At 33.1% G+C, this 21,106-nt stretch overlaps 1 protein-coding gene across 1 annotated transcript; it reads left to right on the top strand.

Annotated features, from left to right (window-relative positions):
* The first annotated feature begins 950 nt into the window (after positions 1-950).
* Positions 951-2,167, top strand: LOC114755747 (uncharacterized). The gene is made up of 2 exons (XM_028944620.1): positions 951-1,466; positions 1,720-2,167. The coding sequence occupies exons 1-2, from the start codon at positions 1,422-1,424 to the stop codon at positions 2,149-2,151; spliced, it is 477 nt and encodes a 158-aa protein (XP_028800453.1). The 5' UTR covers positions 951-1,421; the 3' UTR covers positions 2,152-2,167.
* Positions 2,168-21,106: the final 18,939 nt, after the last annotated feature.

Genomic DNA, 21,106 nt, shown 5'->3' with positions numbered 1-21,106 from the left:
GATAAAGGTAGTTAATATTAAAAACAGTGTGTTATAGAATGGGGGACAAAACTAGGAAAAAGAAAAAGCAATTCGTACATATCACTACATCTGATTTTTACTATAAGAGATAGATAACTAATTTAAAAAGATTAAAAAAATTAATTAAATTGGTTAATTATAACAAATGTATGTTGACTTGCCTAAACTATTCTTTTTAGTCATGTACATTAGAACTAACCTTGATGGAAGCTCCTTACAATTAATATGAATATTTTAGGAAGAAAAACATTTAACATTTGAAAAATAAAATAGATTGAGGTTTTATATTTATGATCAACTATAATTTTTAACAAGCTTTTATATTAACAATAGACGAATAAGTATCATGTGATTTTAAATTGTAACCTCTACCGCAAGGAGGGAAATATTTCATTTTTTTGAGATCCAGCGGACAAAAAACGATATAGATTATAACTCATTAAAGGAATCAAAAAAATAAAGGAATCAAAACAGATTTATCATAAGAAGCATAACATTAATTTACTCACATTTATACTAGACTCGAATATTATTCTGAAAATGAAATTATTTCATTCTTGCTTTTCTCTCAAAAAAGAAAATGTTCAAAATGAGTTACAAAATATACATGGGGGTATCATGAAGTTGGGCCAGAAGAACCAAGGCCCACCTAAGCTTACCAACCCCACAGATTCCCACAAAGAGAGGCGCTTTGGAGGCCATAAAAGAGAAGATACCCACATTTCGCGCCCTGAACCATAGTTCGAGAGGGCCTAAATATTAAGCCCAAGCAATGTGCATCGTCCATACAGATATTGGTGAATACTCTCTCCATTTGTTGACAAAAAACAAAAAAAGAATGCTTCCTCCATTTCTAATTACAAGACTAAATTTCTCCAGGAATTTACAAATTTTTAGAATTAATGATTTTTTCTGAAATTCCCATAAACAATGAATTGAAAGACTTTGGCTGTCAGGCAGATCCAAGTTAGTTGAGGGCAAATCCCTAACAGAAAAAATGACAGAGCAATGGAGATTGAGATTGTCAAAGATCGTGGTGCGGAGATTGAAGAGTGGTGAGGATGATCGGTTTGCGAAAGCCAATGTCTCACTGGTAGAAGAAAGATTCAAAAGCAATCTCTACTGTAATAGCGTCAATTCGGGAGCTCTGTTTTTTCGATCCAAAGACGGTGAGCCATTCAAGGTTAAGTTGGAGCTATCTTCATGGCTTATGCATTCGCTAACTCCAAGGTGGTACTGGTATAGTGATGAAGGCTTTCTGAACCTAATATCTCTAAGGTATGCTAATTCCTGCTTGGTCCTGATTTTGTTTGCTGAAATTTTGTATCATCTTGAAGAGCTGGAATTGGTTGAGGAGAGCTTCTGAAATATACAACAGCTATCCTCTACATGGGAAAGAAATGGAAGGAAAGGAGAGTCTAATGAGCCTAGATTTGATTTGGAATGTAATTAGAAATGGAAGGAAAGGAGAGTCTAATGAGCTTAGATTTGATTTGGAATGTAATTATCCATCTATTTGCTATCGCTTTAGCGGAGAATCTAATCTGGTTCTTTTATGTTGATTATGAGGATAGTTTGTGGCTGGAATACTGCTCTCTCACTAATAGGGATGGATCTGTCATGGAACTAGTATTACCTTTGTATTTTTGGTTTGCCTTTATTATTTGCAAGAAAAGAAATTATGCAAACTTGGGACAGATTATTCTAAAGAAGCAGGATGATTTGAGATGGGTTCCACCTGGAGAATATGATTGTCTTCTGAAGTCTCTGGTTTTATCTTTTGTTATAAATAGAGTGTTGTGGTTAGATGTTGGTGCTCTTAGGCTGAATGATGTATGGACTAGTTCCTGTATGCTGCTTGTCCTGGAGGTCCATTTTGAATTCCAGTGCATTCCTCCCTCTCTTGTTTCAAGGGAGTGGATTAAAGCTGTGATTGAAGATACAGCATTGGCGTCAAAGAAGTTGGGCTCATTTGTTGGGCAAGTGTCAAGACTACCACCTTTTATAGCCGTTTTCTTGTTCATTGAAGCATTGGAAGTTGGCTTGCATTATTCAGCTGCAGAGTGTTCCATTTTACTTTCATTTAGAATTCTTATTTTGTGTTTTGTTGTTGACACTTTTTGGCCTTAGAGCCAGTTTTTTTTTTTTTTGTTTTCTGGTTTTTGTGTTAATGTTCTGTAGACTTTTTTTCCCCTTTGAATGATATGAATACATTTCTTTGGCCAAAAAAAAAAGAAAAAAGAAAAGACTGTGGCTGTCTAGAAGTAAAGTTAAGAAAAATGTAATGAGATGCATAAAATGTAATATATTATAAATATAAATTGAAAATATTTTTGAGAATATTAAATTACCACTATACAATCAATTTTTTTATCATTTTTTATTTGAGTAAAACACATTACCTCTCCTTAATTTTAATGAAAGTAGGTTAGACCCCGCGTGATGGGCGAGGATAATAAGTTCAAATATTATTGAATGAAATTTAAAATTATCAGATAAGTGAATTCCTAAAAATAAATTCACAATATCCGTTATTAAAAAAAATTATATGCAAAACTCTTACAATATTAGCTAATAAGTAATAGATTTGCGCAATGTATGGCTGACAATGTGTTGGGATATAACTCCTATGCTTTTAACTATAAAATCTACTCAACTTATTTATGAAAGTTGAATTAGTTAAGTTCATAATTTTCTATTATTACATAAAAAATGTGTTACTTTTCCTAAGAGTGTGCACAACATGAAGGACAATTGCGTTAGACCCAATGTTTTTATGATAACAAAATTAGAGAAGAATTTATTTTGTAGGGAACTTAATTAATTTTAATTATTAATGAAATGTTCTTCGAACGTTATTATCTTTAAAAGCCATTTAATTGGTTCATAAGTTTTTAAACGTTTTCACTGATGCTAAGTATTCAACTTGCATAAGTTCAAAGTATTAATAAAAGAAAAAGGCCTCATTCTTTATACGAGTTTATCTTTCTCCTCTTTGAGTATTTGACTCGAGTTCACTAGGAACATGCTAAAATTCGTTTTTGACTCTGTCTACTTGAGTTCACTTCAAAGTTTCTCTTTTTACATTTGAGTATTAGACTCAAATGTATTCAAAATAAAGATCAAGTTAGAAGTGACTCCAATCCTATTCGAGTTAGGCTAAACTTCTCATGTTTATCTTCATTTAAAGCTCTCACCTACGTCAGACACAAGTTTCAATGGAAAAAAACACTATGTCTAATGGATATTTTTAGAGCTAAACTAGAATAGCATATGCATTGAATGAAGTAAAAGAAAAGAAGAACAACAAGAGATTACAAGCTACAAAAAGAATATTCATTGCAAACATTCTCTAAAAAATTTATGAGTTTCAATGCTTAGCATTTACTCTGTTTTGAAAGAAAAGCACTCCATTGTTATAAATTTTCATTTATTGTGTAGAATTGTGGGATTCTAAATAGGATTACTCTTACATGTTGCAAAGGGTAGTGATCGCCTCAAGTGTTGAGGTGTTGCCTTTAGTACATAGGTGGTTATTGTGTTGTGGTACCAAGAGCCCACTAAATCTTGAGAATATAGTAAAACTCTCAAGTGGAGCCTAGGGGCTAGATGTAAGTCAGGTTGAACCGAATAAGTATAAATTGCTATGTGTATTTTCTCTTACTCTTCATTTAAGTGATAGGAGATATCTTCTCTGCTCTACTTTGTTTATATTAATCATGTTTGATTATTTTATTACTTGCAAAATTTTATAACATCTAACTCACCCCCTCTTGGGTGTTCAACAATACTAACAGTATGGTGTGCTTTTGTTCATTATTTTATATTTAAATTGCTTCTTTATTTTTCTTATTACTAATTAAGTAGGTTGTTTCATTTAGCTTTTCTTTTGTATTTTGCCTATACTTAAAAAGTTGACAAGATTAGTACTAATAGGTTATAAATGATTTGATTTAATATTGATAGGTGTAATTATGTTATTAGCTGTTGTTTATTAAAAAATAGGAATAGGTTGATTTCATTGAAATTGTTGTAATTTGTGAGTAAGGTTCAAAGAACTTGACCGAATAATGAATTGGTCAAAGCAGTGATTTAAAAGTTAATGGGTTAGATTAGGTTTGAACTGGGGTCAACCGGTTCTAATTAAAATAATATTATCTAATTGACATATCTAAAAATATTTGGAACACTACTCCAAATTCCCTACTAGTAATAGTTTAGGATTTATGTAACACATGATAATGTTTTTGTGGGCACATCTTGTAGTGATTTGAAATAGTGCAAATAAGAACATGTATTGAAGAACTTTCTAATAGCAATGAGATAAGTGTCTCAATTTCGAAAAGAATGCATAAGTTAGGAGGAAGCTCTGTCTCTCGAAAGGCTTAGGCATGGAGATCTGAATTCTTTTCCTGATCTCGCAAACAGAGATTCCTTCAATTAACAAAGAAAAATAGATAGATACCCCTCTATTCAATCTGATCAATACCTATCAGATTTGGATTTTGAAAAGTGCTTGGCAAAATATTGCAATCATCGAACATAGGGGCAACTAGATCTATTGATTCAATAGAATTTCAAGTTCTATATGTGAAAGGAGAAAAGCAAAAACCAAAAGCTATAATGAATCAAAAATCAAGAGGATTTTCAATAGCTGATGAATACTTTTTGCAGATTTGAGATCCTGTCCTTGGGAATTAGTTGAACTGGGTGCAGGAGATAAAGGGAGGAGAAGCACGAACTAACAAGAGGGTATGATTCAGACATGCAAGATTAGACTTAAAGTGAGGTAAGTCCCTACTACTGGATTTCGCCTCTCTTTTTCTCTGTTTGCTCCATTTAGGATGAGATAACAATGACTAAAAATCTGATTGAAGATGGGAAATAAAGAAACTGTACAGATACTACAGTTAAGTAGCAGGGGAGGGTGGAATAGAGGCTAATAAGCTTGTTCTATGATTAGCTGTTCATGAATGTTTTTTTTTTAGCTAATTTGCTACTGAGTTGAACAAAGAATGTGAATTTTACTTCTCTAAGAGCTGCACCTATGGTTTACCTCTTTTGCTAGCATCTCACCTTACTGGTGATTATTTTTAAACTCAAATCCTTTGTTTTTCTTCTTGCTATTGGAGTTACTTTTTGGGAAGGAAGTTCTTCAAGATTGAATAGTTGGCTTTTCTTTGTCAATCTTGCCAATCATAAGCTCAAAGTCATTATTACTAATAATGCTTTTGTGGTTCATAATTAGATTATGTCAGTGATTTCTATGTATAAACTTTTTCTCAGTAAGTTGGTTATCGGTGTGAGTATCCAATGGGCTCCTGGTGGAGAAAATAGGCCAGCCTCTACTTTGTAACTTTGTGTTAGCTATTATTGCTTTATATTCTACCTTATTCATGCATATACTATTCCTAATTCTCTATGGAATTTCCTCATATTTGGGTACCACTTTTGTTGGTTTTTGGATTGACAGAATAAAGTTGAAAACCTTGACACATAAAATTCTAATTTTAAGAGATCCTTTGGACCTCAAATATCTCTTGAAGATAGGTAAGAAATGTTTTTTAATAGGTTCATTTGAAGGAATTGTCAAAAAGGGGCTAGGTATATCTAGTGTTCATTAAGAGAGATCTATTAATACAAGTAACTGGGATAATGTATCCCTTAGTATTGCATAGATTGTACAAGCATTTCTTTAATACTTTTTGTGCCTTTATGATTGGTGAAAAAAATAGGTGTTTAGAGATTATCTTGGCCTTCATCTTCTACAAGTTTCTTTACTTCCTAGCATAATCTCCTCTAAAGACATCTTTTCACTAGATTAAAAAATCTAAGGCTTTTCATTATGAGATGATCAAAAAACTAATCTCAAGTAGGGAAGTCAGTGTGTTGCAGATTTAGGAAATTTTGTTGATGTTAAACCTTTGGGATATGTGGCAAATAAAGGCTAGGGTTTTCTCAACTCAATATGTCCTTCAAAGAAATGATCTCAAGACTCTTGTAACCATAACACTTATATAAGGAGATAGAGGGTGATAATTCTTCTAATGCTTTTACAAAGACTCCTTTTGACAACTTCATATATATTTTTACATCCAAAAAACTTTTATGGTAGCCAGTGCCCCGTGATACAAACTTAGTTATTAAAACTACACCTTAACCTTTTTTAATTATCATTCACCCCTTCTTGGGTAACCTGTTGTTCTAACACTTGATATCCGAGCTAGGTCTCTTGGTAAAAGACTTGATTGTCTCAAGAGCTGATCAATGGTTGGTTTCAGTAATAGTGTGTTACCCAAAAGAAGTTCCATGATAAAGCTACTCAGTTTCAACAAAGAAAATTTTACTTTCTGGAAGATAAGAATGAAGATATTTATTAAAGCTTCAGAATATGACTTGTGGGATATAATAAAAAAAGGAAACTATGTTCCAACCAAGGTAGAAAATGGTGAACATGTTCCAAAATCTCCCTGTGAGTTTGATGACAAAGATAAGAGGCTAGTTCTACTTAATGACAAAGGCATCAATATGCTTATATCTGCTTTTCAAGTTCAGAAATTGCAAAAGAAATGTGAGAAGCCTTGGAGATTACCCACGAAGGTATAACGAGAGTAAAACAAAGTAGAATCAATTTCACATCCCAATTTTTAGGCCTAGGAGCCCTGGGAGTAGCCTAAAATAGGGAGGCTACCAAGCCTCTCAGAGCAGAAGTCCCAAAAATGAGAAAGAAAGTCAAAGTTATTTCAGGGACTTAACTGCAAAGTAAGAAAGTTACTAGGAGGCAAACGTGTAAGTAATGTTGAAGTTTTAAGAGAGTCGCAAGGCCCTAGAAAGAGAAAAGAGGCTATATATAGGCCAAATGTTAAGTTAGAAGCCTCAAAGAGATGTTTTATGAGGTTAAGTCTAAGTAGAGACTAAATTGTAATTTCAGAAAATTACGGCCAATAGGGATAAAAATGACAAGTATACAGAAAATTTTAGAAAAATTTTAAAAAATGGGAAATAATATTCTAAGACTTTTTTGTGAAGAGAAATGATGAAAATACCCCTGAGACAATCTAAGTAGAATTTATAAGATTATGGCTTGATAAAAAGTACACCAATTGAGATAATTATTTGAGATAGTAAGAGATCTAAAAAATATAGGTAAAAATAAGGTTAGGAAGCTTAAAGGCTACGTTAATTTATAAAATTAGTCTCTCTTTTAGAAGATTTGCAGAATGACTGGAATAAAATGGAAGGCTCAATTATGCCGGTTAAGGGCATTTTAGTAAATGATTTTTATGCGAGGCTTAAAGGAAGTGTTATAACTTGAGAAAATTTATAGATCTTCTCTAGAATTAAAAAAAATTTATGGAGTAGACAAAAGAATTTTCTAAGCTCCAAAAGGTCATTAAGAAAACCGGATAAATGTGAGCCAAATAAATTGGAAGGAAACTTAGAGACTAAGTTTGATCCCAGGGTCAAGATCTATTTTTCCTTTCCTTTCCATTAGATTTGTGCCACCTAGCTCTCTTCTAGAAGGATAATGTAAGGGATAATGTAAGAAGATGATGTATTGATAATGTAAAGGTGCACTTAAAGTTTCAAGTTTGCCTTTACAATTTCTACTAACTTTTAAAGGCATAATGGTCTATTCAAGGCATAAGTTTTGGCTCTAAATACCCCACATTGGAAGAGTATTTTGGTAAGCATTTGTAGAGGGAAAACTCTGCCAAAAATTAGAGAGAAAAACGTAGGGATGAAGGCCAAGAAGAAGGAACAAGATTCAAACTTCAAGATCAAGGTATATGGTGATTCTAGCACCTGTCTTGATGCCTATTTCAATTAAGTTACTATTCATATCTGATTTTGAAATTTTGCATGATTAAAGTACACTCTCTAAGCTTTAAATCCATAGGTAGAAGACTTCATTTGGCTATGTGTACAATTTATGGTGATTTTTCAAATTTAGGATTTAAAATCTGGAAACAGTTTTGATCACTAGAGTAGTAGGAAACTTCCGTACAATTCTGGTACTGTTCTCCACAAAATTGGTTCTTGAAACTATTTTTCTTTAAAAAGAACTTAAGGAATTGGTTCTTGAAACAATTTTGGTACTGTTTGCCATAGAATTTGGCATGATTGTTTTGTTGTTCTTGGATTTTGTTTTGATATATACATGAATTCGAATTTTAGTTTATCAGTTTATCAATTTTTGTATCAATTTTTGATTCTGTGAATTTTTTCCTGACAATATGTTTAATTTCTTGTGCTTTAAGTATTCTATATATCTCATGTTTTGTCATCATCAAAAAGAGGAAAATTGTTAGATTTAACCTTTTCATGATAACAAAATGAGTAATTAAGTTTCTCTACATACTTGTTATGTTAATCGATCATGTGATCGATTATTGGTTGATCGAATATGTACTAGATAATTGACCATGTGTTATGAGTTCAAATACTGTTAAGATTTATTGATCACATCATAGATAAATCATTGTGATGGATAACCTATTAGATAAATAGGTTGTTCGATCATCAGTAAAACTGTTTCAATATGAGTACTTTCAGGAAATTATCGATCACCTGATCAATAATTCAAATGATCAACAAGCTATTAGGTAAAGAGGATAATTTTCCTCACTGTTAACAGAAGGTTAATCGATCACCTTATTAATTAAACAGTTATCGATCATGTGTGGGATAATTGGTAAGTCTCTTCAACTCATATACTGTTTAGAATGCTTTATGAATTATCAATCATCTTATCGATCATCTTCTTATCGATGACTTGTTCTAAAATTGTTTTACAAAATTCCTCTTGTTGTTCAATCAGCTATTTGATCAAGTCCCTTTCAAGTTTTCACTGATGATAATTGATCACTTAATCGATAACTTAATTATTGATCATTTAATCGATTAACATCATGTTTTTTCTGTAATATCAGTGTAAGTCTTTTTGAACTAATTCTTGATAAATTGTTCGATCAAGGTTTTATTGATAACTTTTCATATTAACGAAGTTCAAAGTATCTTTACAGAGCTACTTAAATTATCAATAATCTGTTTCATAAAGTATTTATCAAACAGCTGTTCTATAAATTACAAACACATTTCTTTACACTGTTCTTCATGATGATCTTTCAGAAAATATTTTTTTTAATCTTATCTTTAAGCTTTTCTCAGCCTTTATTATTCATCTTATTTTCTTATAAAAAGCAACGAAGGCATCTAATGATAAAAGAACAAACTTTACACTGAATTCAGAAGTACTTTCTTGACTAAAATAACTTTTTCTATATTTTATCATTTATTGATTACATATTCCATAAACGAATGATCCACCATAATGACTTTGACAAATGATCCATAATGATTTTGATAAATGATACATCTGCAGATTATGAAGCACAATGCTTGTAGGCTCAACCTACTTTGTCAGAAGCATTTATTATGAACAACTGTTGTAATTGCGAGACATACGTAATCGATATTCCAACTGCTACAAGCTCTTATGTCTAATAGAAAACTAAAACTCTCTAACTATAAATGGCATGAAGAGTATTGAATGAATTGAGCTACCATCTGTGAAAATTAATCCTCACATTCATTACTCTGTTTTTACATTCTGAGCTTCAGTGCTTATTATATATACTCTGTGAGAGAGTTTATAATTCCTTTTACTCAAAATTTATGAGTGACTCAAGAGTGTGGACTCTTAAAGGGATTGTCACCTTACGGGTAGTAAAGGGGAGTAATTGAGAGTGACTCAATTGTTGTATTGAGGCACTAAGAGCCCATTGAATCTTAGAGTTTAGTGAAAAACTCATAGGCGCTCTGAGAACTGGATGTAGGTCAAGCAGTTAAGACTGAACTAGTATAATCTCCTGTGTCATTCTTCATCTATTCATACTCGGTGAAATCTTTCTAAACTTGTCTTCATTGCTTTATTTGATTATTGATTTTATTTAGTCAATTTTTTTATATATCACCCATTTAACCCTTCTTGGGTGAAACTACTACTAACATTTGGTATTAGAGCTGGTCTCTTCGAAAAAGACTTAACTATATGGAGAGAGAGATCCTAAATGGTGGGATTTGATGACAGTGTGCTAACCGAAGGATGTTCAACGATAAAACCACTAGGTTTCAATAGTGAAAATTTCACCTTTTGGAAGATGAGAATGAAAATCTTTATTAAAGCCACCGAATATGGTTTATGGGATGTGATAGAGCACGGGAACTATGTTTTGATGAAGACAGTAGACAATCAACAAGTTCCTAAAAGTCTGAGAGAATTCGATGATGAAGATAAAAGGCTCATTCTGCTGAATGATAAAACAATCAACATGCTAACCTGTGCTTTGAGTCAAAAAGAATATTTTTGGGTTTCAAGTCTGGAAACCGCAAAGGAAATATGGGAAGCACTGGAGATTGCTCAGAGGGAACAACCAAAGTGAAACAGAGCAGTATCAATACTCTCACCACAGAGTTTGAGTTATTCAGGATGAAATATGGAGAGAGTATTCGAGATATAGAAGTGAGATTCTCATACCTTATCAATCACCTCACTACACTCGATAAGAAATACAGTCAACAGGATCAAGTAAGGAAAATATTGAGTGGACTCACCAAAGAGTGGGAACCGAATGTGACAGCCATTGAGAAAACAAAAAGAGAATCAATTGCCTCAGTTGCTGTACTATTCGGAAGCCTGGCAAAGTATGAAAGCAAGCAAAAGTACAAGAAGGAGATGAATGAGAAGAATTGCAAAGGCATTGCTCTTAAGGCTCAAGAGAGTGAAGATGACGATGACGACAATCTAGAGGATGAGGAAATAGGTCTCATAATCAAGAGGTTCAAGAAATTTTACAAGAATAGAGCTGAAAGAAAATTTCCATCAAAATAAAAAGTCTCCACATCTCAAATGGAGACCAAAGACCCAATCGTATGCTTTGAGTGCAAGAAGCTGGGACACACTAAAGCAGATTATCCTCAACTATCTAAGTCAAAGGACAAAGATAAAAGGAAAGAAAAATTCAGAAACAAGAAGGCTTTTATCACTTCAATCTGGGGAGATAACTCATCTGAAAAGGATGATAGTGACGATGAAGAGAGACGAAGATTCAGAGATCAATGAGGTAATCATTTGCAGACCTTCCTATGATAAATTACAATCTGAATACCATGCTTTACATTTTGAATTAGTTAGAATAACTAAGGAGTTGGTAAGCTCCAAAAAGAAAATCAAGAGTCTGGAAGAATAAGTCAAGCAAAAAGAAATTAGTCCTCCAACCTGTACAGAGTGTGAGCAGAACAAGAAGAAAAATAAGGAGCTCACAAAAACTCTGGAGAAGTTCAGAAAGGGCAGTGAAATGCTCAAAGTGATACTAGGAGCTCAACGGTGCACAATGGACAAATTTGGAATAGGATATGATCCTACTTAGGATAAAAGAAAAGGAAGAAGAAAAGTGGTGAACGATCATATCTAATGTCACATCTAGGAATATGACAATTAGGAATAAAGATATTCCTAAACATTTAAGGGGCTAAAAATGATAAGGAGAAATAGAAGAATTATGGTGGAAATTAATTAATATGATTTTTCAAGTCAATTATGAAATGTTTGACTAATTAAGAAAAATTAGTCTAGAATAATTATGAAAAAAATATTTTCAAGCCTCAAAAAATTAAAAAAAATAAGGATAATATTCTTTGAGTATTATATGAGGTTATATAATTGATTTTATGACCAAATTACCCTTGAAAAAATTACAAAGGAATTTAAGGGTAATAATTTAGGCTAATTTAAGGTCTTTTATTTGGAAAATTCCAAATAAATATTTTTAAGGAGAATAAAATCTCAAGAAAATTTCTATGATATTTCAAGGAATTATAAGAGATTATGAAATTAAAAAGAAACCCTCAAATGTCTAAGATTTTTCCTAATTCCTTTGAAAAGTAGAAAAATCACTAAAGGGAAGCAAATTAGTTTTCCTTTTTATTTAATTATTGGAAAATTGATTTTGAGACAAAGAGGAAATTTTGGGAAGATAAAAATGAGGAGAATAAATTATGGATCTAACAGAAAATAATTACAGAGGCTAGAGTATTGTAATTATACAAAAGAAATTAAACCCGGAATAAAAGTGTATCGATAAAGTGAAAACTAGAGTCTTGCACTTTAAATGGCTCACATTTTGTCATGTGTCAAGTCCCTAATGGAGAGAATTTGAAATTACCAAGTGCCACGCCTCAAGTGGAGAGGATTTTGACTTTTGGTAATTAATTTCATTTGGATTTAGTTAATTAAGAAAGAGAATGCAAGAGTAAAAGGGGGATTGACACTTGGATCTTCATTTAATGTGATGGTTGGGATATTTTGAGCGTTAAAGAGAGCTCTTCCTCCCCTATTTTCAGATTTCCATTCAACCAAAGAGAGAAGAAAGTGAAAAAGAGAGAGCTTGAAGTGAAAACAAGGAGAAAGCAACCATCTGGGATCAAGTAAGTTTGGAGTTAAGGTTAGTAGTTGATTTTATGTTGTCCCTTGCTTGATTCTCTTGAGTTGTATGGTTGAAATTTTTGGTTTTCTTCCTTTTTGGGTGTTGGACAAATTAATCTTTGCGTAGGGGAGGAAGTTTTGTTGTTAAACATAGTTAGAACACTATGATTTATGGTGGTTACAAGTGGTTTAGTGTTGTATTGGAAATATTTTTTTGTTGAAACTTAAGAGGTGCTACTCGGTGACTTTGAATCTGGAAAAACGTGATGTCTTTTCTTAAATCCAAGTATATATTTGGAATCTATGAAAAACCATGTGGGAATGAACTAAGGGAGAACTTTTAGGACTAAGGAAACAAGCTCTAAAAATTTAAGAATAAAGATGGAAGTTTTCAAGGGTTTAAAGAGTTATTTGAGTTATGTTGTTGATTTTTATGTGGAATGGTTGGTAATCTTGCTGCCCCTTTTGTGGTTATCATGTTAGGTTTGAAATTTGTGAAGGAAAGGAAGAGAAACAAAAAAAGCACAAGTCTTTGGAGCAAGGTAGCAAAGTTTAACCTCACTATTAACATTAACTTTGCATTATTGATTATTGTATGATTAATTGCTATTATGTGGATGAACTTTCTTGATTGTGATGTGGCTGCTTCTTGCACTTTATTGCCTTGGATTTTGCATGATTGAGATTGCTAAATTATAAGAATGTTAGTTTTCCAGTGGTAGCTAATGTGGTTATGCCTAATAATGATGCTTGTTGATGATATAATTGGTTAATTTTGCTATTAGAATTTCTTGAAATCTCATCCCCCAAATGTAATTTAACATTTTAGGAGCTAAAAAATCCAAGAGCAAGTTGCAAATTCAAGGTTAATTATGGTGCCAAACGATAAAAATGCGTTGACTTTTGGTTATGTAATTATTCAGTTTATTTAGTGCTGTAACCCTAACTGCACTGTCAACTTGGAGTGACATTTTGACTAGTTCCTGAATACTTTAAATCAGAAGATTTGGCATGAATGTAGATCACGTCCTGAGCTTCATTTTGATAGGTAGTATGTTAAAAATGGTCAACTACACAATTTTTGTGATTTTTCAAAGTTAGGGTTCAAAATCTGGAAAAGAAATTTTTTCCAAAGTGACAGTGGTGACTTCCATAAAAATTTGATACTTTCTCAAATAAAATTGATTCAGAAGATTATTTTTTCTTGAAAGAGCATTCAAAGAGCTTTCCATAAAATTCTGAATCACTCTATTTCAATTTTTCTAGATTAAGTTATGAATTTTTGAAGTTGGTAGAGAAAACTGGAAATTTCCAAATGAACAGTGATTTTTCGAAAATCAGTGTTTTTTTGGAATTTTTGAGCCCGAGACCATCCAATATGCTCTGAAATGGTTTTAATTAAACTTTAAGTTGACTCAATAGTAAGGTATAACATCTAACATTCTTTAGAAATTTTGTTCATTCTTTCAATCCATTTGCACTTTGTTCTTATTGCAACTATAAGGGTCATACAACCTCTTCTTGTCATCATAAGAAGAAAAGAACCTACGAACCATTAAAATGGGTGCCCAAAGGTACAATGTACCACCGGTAGACCAAACTAACTTGAAAAGACCCAAGAAGGTATAGGTACCTAAAACGTGATTTCTCTGATGTAGGTATGTCTTAAGATATCTAGAACAAACAAATGGTACATTGACAGCAGATACTCCATATATATGACGGGTGATACCGAAAAATTCTCCATACTCAAACCCAAAGAAGGTGCCAAAGTGTGCTTCAGTGGAAATCAATCTGGAAGAATAGCCAGAATCGGAGAATCAGGAAGTGGCAAAGGAATGAAAGTTGAAAACGTGTACTATGTTAAAGGTTTATGTCACAACCTCCTTTGTGTTAGTTAGAGTACTGACAAGAACAATTGGATAATCTTTGATTCAAAAGAGTGCTTGATCATTAGCAAAGATGACTTGCCTCTCAAAAAGGAAGAATTGAATGAAAAGCTGAGAGCACCAAGGGACGATAACTGTTATACTATTCAAATTGACTCTAAGTTTTCTAAAAACTGCTTTGTTGGTAAAAATGAAGAAAGTTGGCTTTGGCATAGGCGTCTTGCTCATATAAACATAAATCAAATTTCAAAACTAACTAAAAGAAATTTGGTTACTGGTTTATCTAAAATTCAATTTGAACGCAAAACAAACAAAGTCCTCTTTTAAATCAAAGAAGACAGTCTCAACTGAAAGACCACTCCAAATGCTTCATATGGATTTGGTTGGTCCATCAAGAGTCAAAAATTTTGGAGGAAACTTATATACTCTTGTGATCGTTGATGACTATTCAAGATTTACTTGGACTCTGTTTCTTTCCTTTAAAGACGAGACTTTTAGTGCATTCATTGTTTTTGCTAAAAAGGTCCAAAATGAGAAAGATATATCTGTTATGTCAATCAGGATTGATCATGAAGGATAATTTAAGAGCAATGAATTTGCTAACCATTGTGATGAACACGGAATCGACCATAACTTCTTAGTACTAAGAACACCTCAACAAAATGGAGTTGTGGAAAGAAAGAATAGAGTGATCACGAAGATGGCCAGAGCAATGCTAAATGAAAAGGGAATTTCAAAAGTTTTCTTGGCAGAAGCCATGAGTATGGTATGCTACATCTCCAACAGAGCATACATCAGAACCCTACTTGGGAAAACACCTTACAAGCTGTACTGTCACATCCTGTCGAATCTAGCATTGATACAAGGGACGGAAAATTTGGTTAAGGGCCAATAGGGCCGACTGGTATTTTCAAATTTATAGGTCCAGGAGGGCAAAATGGAAAAATTTAAGAAAAATTCTAAATTTTTCTAAAAATAGAAAATTAGTGAATTAGGGGTTTTGAAACCTTAGTTGAGGCCTTAGAGGTGAAATTGGTGTGAAAATAAATTATTACGGAATTTCCTGAACACGGAGGCTTTTCGGGAAAATAGTGGAAAACTGAAAGAAAATAATTATTTCAAATAGCCAGATGCCTCAATAATTCCAGAAAAAATATGGATTAATTATATAAATATTTATGAGAATTTATAAAATTGGTTTTTGGCCCTGAAAGCTCAGACATTAATTTTTGGAAATTTATTTCTCACAGTTTTTCCAATAGAGGCCTAATTGGGAAAAATTCAAAATAAATAGCTAGAGGTGGAGAAAAATTCTAAGAATTTTCAGATCATATCCTTGTATTAAAAGAGGATTTTTCATAGAGAGACATGTATTTTTTTAGGCCTGAAAAAATTATGGAGTGTTATTAGTGAATAGTAACTGATAAAGTTTCGAAATGGTTTGGGATTGTGATTTGGTTTGTGAGCCATTTTTTTGGGTCATCCTAAACCATAAGTACACCCCACATTGGGCCCAAAGAAGGCCTAATTTTGTGTAGTTTCCAGGCCCTTCTATTAAATTGAAATAAAACCCAATTTTCACATAAAAATCTTGGAATATTCTAGGCATAAGACACTTAGTATGATCTAAACTTATTCCACACTTGATGACAGTCAAGTACGCCTTTTAAGTGGCACTTTACACATCCAAGACAAGGGGGAAGGAGGAAGATTTGTTGGTCTATAAAAACCCCCTCAAAATACCCAAAAATACGTAGAAAATTGGTAAAACAAGGGGAGGTGCTACCAAAACGTTTTCTTGAGTTGGAGATTGAATTTGATAAGTGCTTTTGACAAGAAATCATCAAGCTTTAGTTAAGGATTTGTTAGATTTAAGGTTTTGATGATAACAATTTAAGTGTTTTTCTAGATTTAGTAAGTTAGGTTAATCGATCATGTGTCAAATAAACTACTTCTGTATTTTAGTCACTTAGCACTGCATTTGATCGATAATGTGTTAGATAAATCAATGTTTATGAGTTGATCGATCATTGATAACATTTTTTAATGTAAAAGCTTGCAAAAAATTATTGATCAATTGATCACTAATCTAATATTCGATCAATTGTCAGAAAAAGGCACAAAACCTTGGTAAAGTATATGAAAGCATTTATCGATCACCTGATCGATAAAGCTGTTATCGATGAAAGCTTAGATAAATGGTAAAGTCTTCCCATTTGCTTTACACTCTGAATAATTTGTCATTTATCGATCACTTAATCAATCATATCTTTATCGATAACTTGTTCAAACAATGCATGTTAATTTACTTCTAGTTAACTGATAATGTGTTCTGTCAAAGCATTCACTCAAGGTCTTTAATTAATCAATTGATCGATCAATCATTTATCGATTATTAACACCTTCACTGCACATATCTCATCAAGTATTGTTTTGAGCTATTTTCAGATGACTTGTTCAATCATTCACTTATCGATAAAATGATTGATCATCTTAAACTCTACATCATCCCTTTTCACATCACTTGATTGATCAAAGTCTTTTCCTGATCTTTTCTGAAAATAATTTTCAACAAACATTTATCGATCACTTAATCAATTAATCATTAATCGATCATCATCTATTCTGTGATTTCACTGTGAAAGTTTCTTTAAAATCTTTTTTTGATCACTTTTCCTATCAACCGTTTATCGATAAGGTATTCGATCAACATATTTTGAAAATATATTTCTCTCATACTTAGCTTTATTGATAATATGATCGATCAAACATTTTTTGATCATTTGTTCAATCATTGCATCAGTTCATTTCACAACAGCTATTCATGAAGATTTTCAAAATCTTTTATCTCTTTATCTTCAAGCTTTTCTTAGCCTTCCTTTGAAACATAACTCTCTATTGAAAGAATGCGAAGGCAAATGTAACTTGAAAAACATTATTCTTGTATAATTCATTTAGAGCTCATTGTATTCATGTTTCATTATTTATCGATCATGTGTTTGATCATCGTATGATCCATAATCTGTTCGATAAATGGAGATATCTGATCCAGTCTTTCTTCTGATATTTAATCAATAACTTGTTTGATCAATCATTTATCGATTAAGACATTGATCAAGTAAGTTCAGATTACTTTTTAAGTATTTGGTGATTGATTTAGTGATTTTCAAATTATTGTATCAATGTCAATGATCATCACTTATTCTATTAAGCTTACAAATTGCCTTGAAGAAGAAGACTTACTTGTATCAAAAGACTTATGCAGGTTACGAAGCTCAACAGCTATTTAGTAGCCTGTAACCTACCATGTCAAAAGTATTAATGGCGAACTACCGTTATAACTACCGAACACATGCAAGCGATCTTCTAACGGCTAGAAGCACTTCATTCTAATAGATAATTAAACCACTCCAACTATAAAAGGGGCAAAGGGCACTGAATGAAGTATTGAATACGCGAGCTACCATCTGTTCAAAATTTACTATTGCATTCAATACTCTGTTTTACCGAACTTTAGTGTTTAATAGTCATATACTCTTTAAGAGAGATTGATACACTTTACATTACTCATCTTCTGAGAGTAACTCAAGAGTGTGGACTCTTGAGGAGATTGTAGCCTTATAGGTAGTAAGGGAAAGTAATTGAGAGAATCAATTACTGTACTGAGGCGCCAAGAGCCCGTTTAATCTTGGGAACATAGTGGAAATCTCAGAGGTGTTCTGAGGACTAGACGTAGGTCAAGTGGTTGAGATCGAACCAATATAAACTTCGTGTCTTCATTCTTCAGTGAAACCTTCCTAACTTAATCTCCTCTGCTTTATTTGCTTAACTGTTTTATTACGTCAAATTTTTATACCTCACCAAATTCACCCCCCTCTTAGGTGAAACTGCCACTAAAATTTGGTTTTAGAGCAGGTCTCTTCATTTAAAGACTTAACCGTCTGAAGAGAGATCCTATGACAGGTTTCGGAGACAGTGTGCTATCAAAAGGTTGCTCAACATTAAAACCACCAGGTTTCAATGGAGAGAACTATACTTTTGGGAAGATGAGAATGAAGTTCTTCATCAAAGCCACTAAGTAGAGATTATGGGACGTGATCGAGCATGGGAACTGTATTCCAAATAAAGCAGTTGACAATCAGTAAGTTCTTAAAAGTCCTAGAGAGTTCGATAAAGAAGATAAAAGGCTTGTGCTGTTGAATGATAAAGCAATTAACATCTTGACCTGTGCCTTAAGCCAAAAAGAATACTTCCAAGTTTCGAGGTTGGAAACTGCAAAGGAGATGTAGGAGGCATTGGAGATTGCACACGAAGGGACAACTGGTATAAAACAGAGCAGAATCAACACTCTTACCATAAAGTTTGAATTATTCAGAATGAAGGATGAAGAAAACATTTGAGACATGGAAGTTAGATTCTTACACCTCATCAATCATCTCACTTTACTCGGCAAAAAGTATAGTTAAGAAGACCAGGTGAGTAAAATACTGAGCAGTCTCATGAAGGAATAGGAACCAAAGGTAACGGCCATTGAGAAGACAAAAGGAGAATCGATCTCGATCAGCTCTGTTGCTGTACTATTTGAAAGCTTGGCAGAATATAAAAGTAAGTAGAAGTACAGGAAGGAAATGAATGAGAAGAATCATAAGGGGATCTCTCTCAAGACTCAGGAGAGTGAAGATGATGATAAAGAGGACCTGGAGGATGATGAAATGGGCCTCATAGTCAGGAGATTCAAAAAGTTCTATAGGAATAGAGCCGAAAGAAGATTCCAATCAAAGCGTAAAGCCTACACATCTCAAAACTAGCCCAAAGATCCGATAATCTGCTTCGAGTGCAAGAAGCCGGGATACATCAAAGCAGAGTGTCCTCAACTATCCAAGATAAAGGAGAAATATAGAAAGAAAGAAAAGTTCACAAAGAAGAAGGCATTTGTAAATTTAATCTGGGGAGATAGTTCTTCGAAAGAAGAAGATAGTGATGAAGAAGAAACTGCTAACATTTGTCTTGTGGCTCAAGAAGACAGAGATTCAAAGTTAGATAAGGTAATCACTTCTGAACCCTCTTATGATAAATTACAATCTGAATATAATGCATTATATTCAGAACTAGTAAGAATCACAAAGGAGTTGGCAAGCTCCAAAAAGAAGATAAAACTTCTAGAGGAATAGCAAGCGAAGCAGACAGACACCACACTTGTAGTCTGCACAGAATGTGAGCAGAACAAAAAGAAAGTCGAGGAGCTCACTACAACTCTGGAGAAATTCACTAATGGTAGTGAAATGCTCAAAGTAATTATGGGAGCCCAACGATGTACGATGGATAAATCAAGGATAGGATATGATCCTACTCAAGATAATAGAAAAGGAGAGAAGAAAGTGGTGGTCAGTTGTATCTAACATTCTTTAGAAATGTTGTTCATTCTTCTAATCCTTTTGCATAATGTTCATATTGCATTCTTGAGGGTCATACAACCTCTTCTTGTTATCACAAAGAGAAAGAGACTTATGGGACGTTAAAATGGGTACCCAAAGTGTATCTAGGACAAACCATACTAAGAAAAAAGGACCCAAGAAGGTATGGGTACCTAAAACATGATTCTTCTGTTACAGGTATATCTTAAAGCATCCAGAACAAACAAATGGTATATCTACAGTGGATGCTCCAGACACGTGACAGGTGATATTAAGAAGTTCTCATCGATCAAACCAAAAGAAGGAGGCAAAGTGAGCTTTAGAGGAAATCAGTTTGGGAGAATTGTTAGAATTAGAGAAATAGGAAGTGACAAGGGAATGAAGGTTGAAAACATTTACTATGTTGAAGGCCTATGTCACAACCTACTCGGTGTAAGTTATAGTACTGACAAAAACAATTGGGTGATCTTTGATTCACAAGAATGTCTAATCGTCAGTAAAGATGATTTACCACTAAAGAAGGAAGAATTGAATGTAAAGCTGAGAGCTCCAAGGGACGATAACTGTTATACTATCCAAATTGATTCCAAACTTTCTGAAAACTGTTTTGTTAGCAAAAATAAGGAAAGTTGGCTTTGGCATAAACGTTTTGCTCATATTAATATGAATTAGCTTCCAAAATTAACAAAAAGGGAATTTGAACATGATATTGTCTGCGATGCTTGTTAGAAGGGTAAACAAACAAAGTCCTCATTTAAGTTAAAGAAGACAGTCTCAACTGAAAGTCAACTCCAAATGCTTCATATGAATTTGGTTAGTCCTTTGAGAGTTAAGAGTTTCAATGGAAACCTATATACTCTTGTGATAGTTGACGACTATTCAAAATTTACCTGGACTCTGTTTTTTTCCTCCAAAGATGAGACATTTGGTGCATTTATCATTTTTGCTAAAAAGGTCCAAAATAAGAAAGGTATTTCTATTGTGTCAATTAGGACTGATAATGGAGGAGAATTCGAGAACAATGAATTCGTGGACTATTGTGACGAGCATGGGATTGACCACAACTTCTCAGTACTAAGAAATCCTCAACAAAATAAAGTTGTGGAAAGAAAAAACAGAGTACTCATGGAGATGCCCAGAGCAATGTTGAATGAGAAAAGAATTTCTAAAGTGTTCTGGGCAGAAGCTATGAGCATGGCTTGCTATATCTCCAATAGAGCTTACATCAGAATGCTGCTCAGGAAGACTCTGTATGAGTTGTACAAGGGAAGAAAGCCTAACCTGGCCCATCTAAA

The sequence above is a fragment of the Neltuma alba genome, unplaced genomic scaffold (assembly GCF_004799145.2).
Source record: "Neltuma alba isolate B1F8T4 unplaced genomic scaffold, ASM479914v2 tig00010329_pilon, whole genome shotgun sequence".
NCBI classification, from domain to species: Eukaryota; Viridiplantae; Streptophyta; class Magnoliopsida; order Fabales; family Fabaceae; genus Neltuma; species Neltuma alba.
The sequence above is the reverse complement of the archived record's forward strand: the minus strand, read 5'-3'. Positions and strand labels throughout refer to the sequence as shown.